The sequence below is a fragment of the Gadus chalcogrammus genome, chromosome 2 (assembly GCF_026213295.1).
Source record: "Gadus chalcogrammus isolate NIFS_2021 chromosome 2, NIFS_Gcha_1.0, whole genome shotgun sequence".
Lineage (NCBI taxonomy): Eukaryota > Metazoa > Chordata > Actinopteri > Gadiformes > Gadidae > Gadus > Gadus chalcogrammus.
In genome coordinates this window covers 5842624-5845123 of record NC_079413.1, presented here as the reverse complement: position 1 = coordinate 5845123, position 2500 = coordinate 5842624, and the positions used below count along the sequence as shown (strand labels likewise).

Genomic DNA, 2500 nt, shown 5'->3' with positions numbered 1-2500 from the left:
ACAGATTACAAATTCAGGTACATTTTTAAGTTTGGTGATAACCACGTGTTGTGTTTCACTAAATAATCCACTCCCCTAAATAATCCAATCCAATCCACACCGCACCTTCCAGCCTCCTCCATGTCCGTTGTCCTCTTCTCCGTCCGTCGTAGGTTGGCCAAGTCCACGCTGAGCCTCATCCCTCTGCTGGGCATCCACCAGATGGTCTTTGTGTTTGTGTTGGACGAGTCGTCGGAGAACAGCCTCATTCTGCGTTTCACTAAGGTGGCCATCGATCTCCTGGTCACGTCTTTCCAGGTAGGCTTTGTACTTGCCAGCAGCTCCAAGTAGGAACATCTGCATAGAAAGGCTTTGATTCAGCTGTCGGCTTCATGTTGAAGACTCATGGTTGTAATGAGCCAATAACCTTGAATTATCTTCTGGTCCGATCCATTAAACGATGGACTCATTTAGGGGACAGTTTTATCCCTTTATTTATTATAAGTGACTTCGGTGCATTTGGAAACAGATCACTAAGGAGCAGGTTAGGGGTTTGGATTAATCCAAAGTGTCTTCAGTGCATTTGGAAACAGATCACTAAGGAGCAGGTTATCCAAAGTGATTGACACTGTAGACCTCTTCTTAATTGCATGGAAAACACACTCTTGCACATATTCCATCCACAACGCATGTGCACCATCTCTGATGTGATTAGCTCACCTGAGAGCACGACCCTATCCAATCCGAGGAGAACTCAAGAGTGTGCCTTGATTCCACAGGGTCTGCTGGTGGCCATCTTGTACTGCTTCTTCAACAAAGAGGTGAGTAGCAAAGTAGCAACGCTCAGACATTTAATACATTCACGAAATACATCGTGTTTGCTGTATTGTATCGTTTGCTTCATCATTCCGCGTCACCAGTCCGCCGCCCCGCTCAGACAGTAAACCGCCGTCCTCGCCACAGGTCCAGTCGGAGGTGCTGAAGAACTGGAAGCGGTGGAAGCTGGGCCGCAACATCGAGGAGGAGTACCGCCACACCTACAGCCAGCCCTCCCACATCAAGTCCGGCAGCCTGCTGAACCCCACCCAGCGGCTGCCCAACCACCTCCCCGACATCACCACCACGACCTCCACCGCCGGCGCCGCCAACAGCCACGCCGCCGCCGCCGCCCTCGCCGTGCCGGAGGAGAAGCACAGGCTGATGGTGTGCTGCGGCGGCGGCGGCGGCGGCGGCGGCGGCGGCGGCAGTGGCTCTTGCTGCGGCAAGGCGCGTTCGGACCGGCGCTCGGCGCACGAGGGCAACGCCAGCAGCTACACGCTGGCGGAAGACATCAGCCTGACGGAGAAGAGCCAGGGCTACGAGGTGACCGACGGGGACAGCGACGGAGGCAGCAATGCAGAGACCCATTTGTGAAAACAAGGGTGAATGGGAAAAAAAAATGTAATGGTGGAAACCCTTGTGGATGAGGAAAAGGATCGCTAGGTCCGGCATTGGGTCCTTGAGCAACAGCAGGTTTAAGCCACGGTTTAAAACATTTTGTCTTTTCGGACTGTGCTTTGGCTGGTCAGCACTCAGGGCTGGCTGGCTGGATGGCTGCCTTGGCCAACCCCTCCTCACCTCTGAACACTCAGTGGGGAGAGAGCACGGGCCATTCAGCCAAAGAGCCAGGAATGCACCAGGAACTTCATGAGGAAAGGCTCTCTCTCTCTCTCTCTCTCTCTCTCTCTCTCTCTCTCTCTCTCTCTCTCTCTCTCTCTCTCTCTCTCTCTCTCTCTCTCTCTCTCTCTCTCTCTCTCTCTCTCTCTCTCTCTCTCTCTCTCTCTCTCTCTCTCTCTCTCTCTCTCTCTCTCTCTCTCTCTCCATTCACATGATTCAAGCCAACATGGAGCAAAATGTACATAGCATGATCGCAAAGATGAAACAAAAAACGCAACAAAACCTCAACTATTGCATAACGAGGGGACGTTCCAGAACCACACAGGGGGTCCCCTCGGAAGTCCTCTTGAGTCCCAATCCGTGCGTATATGTGTGTGTGTGTCCCATCGTGTGTGTTATGGTACTGGAGATATAGAAAGATATAGCGGACACTCAAACCTTAAGCCAAACAAGAGACATAAAAAGGGACGAGGGTTCCAGGCTTAAAATACATGAGATATATTGTTAATGCCTTGATGACATTTGTAAATACCTTGGCCGGCCTATCACTCGGACGGAATCCAGACTGGAGAGCGAACCCGTTCTGTCTGACTGTACCACATACTGTAAAATGTCACAGTGTTTAGTTCCAGCAGATCCTGCGACCCATGGGAACTTGGCAGCTGTTCTGACCAGCCGGGGATCCCTGGCTTTTCTAAGAACATTGTAAGCAGCTATTATTAAATGACAGGGAATAAAAAATACCGCGACCATTGTAATAATCCTTGTGAAACACATTCAGACATTTGACGGTGATCAAATGCGGCGACCTGAATAGAAAAAAGAAAAAAACACAAAAAAAACGTGTAATATTTCTACGGTTGAA

The 2500-nt window shown here is 50.6% G+C and overlaps 1 protein-coding gene across 2 annotated transcripts in view; it reads left to right on the top strand.

Annotated features, from left to right (window-relative positions):
* gcgra (glucagon receptor a) overlaps positions 1 to 1693 on the top strand; it is a 34871-nt gene extending 33178 nt beyond the window's left edge. For both annotated transcript variants that reach the window (XM_056576994.1, XM_056576985.1), the window contains exons 11-14: positions 1 to 17; positions 153 to 297; positions 759 to 800; positions 943 to 1693. The exon at positions 1 to 17 is cut by the window's left edge and continues 72 nt beyond it. In XM_056576994.1, the coding sequence (XP_056432969.1) occupies positions 1 to 17; positions 153 to 297; positions 759 to 800; positions 943 to 1392 (654 nt within the window). In that variant the 3' untranslated portion in view covers positions 1393 to 1693. The remainder of the gene's footprint in view (positions 18 to 152; positions 298 to 758; positions 801 to 942) is intronic.
* The last annotated feature ends 807 nt before the right edge of the window (positions 1694 to 2500 follow it).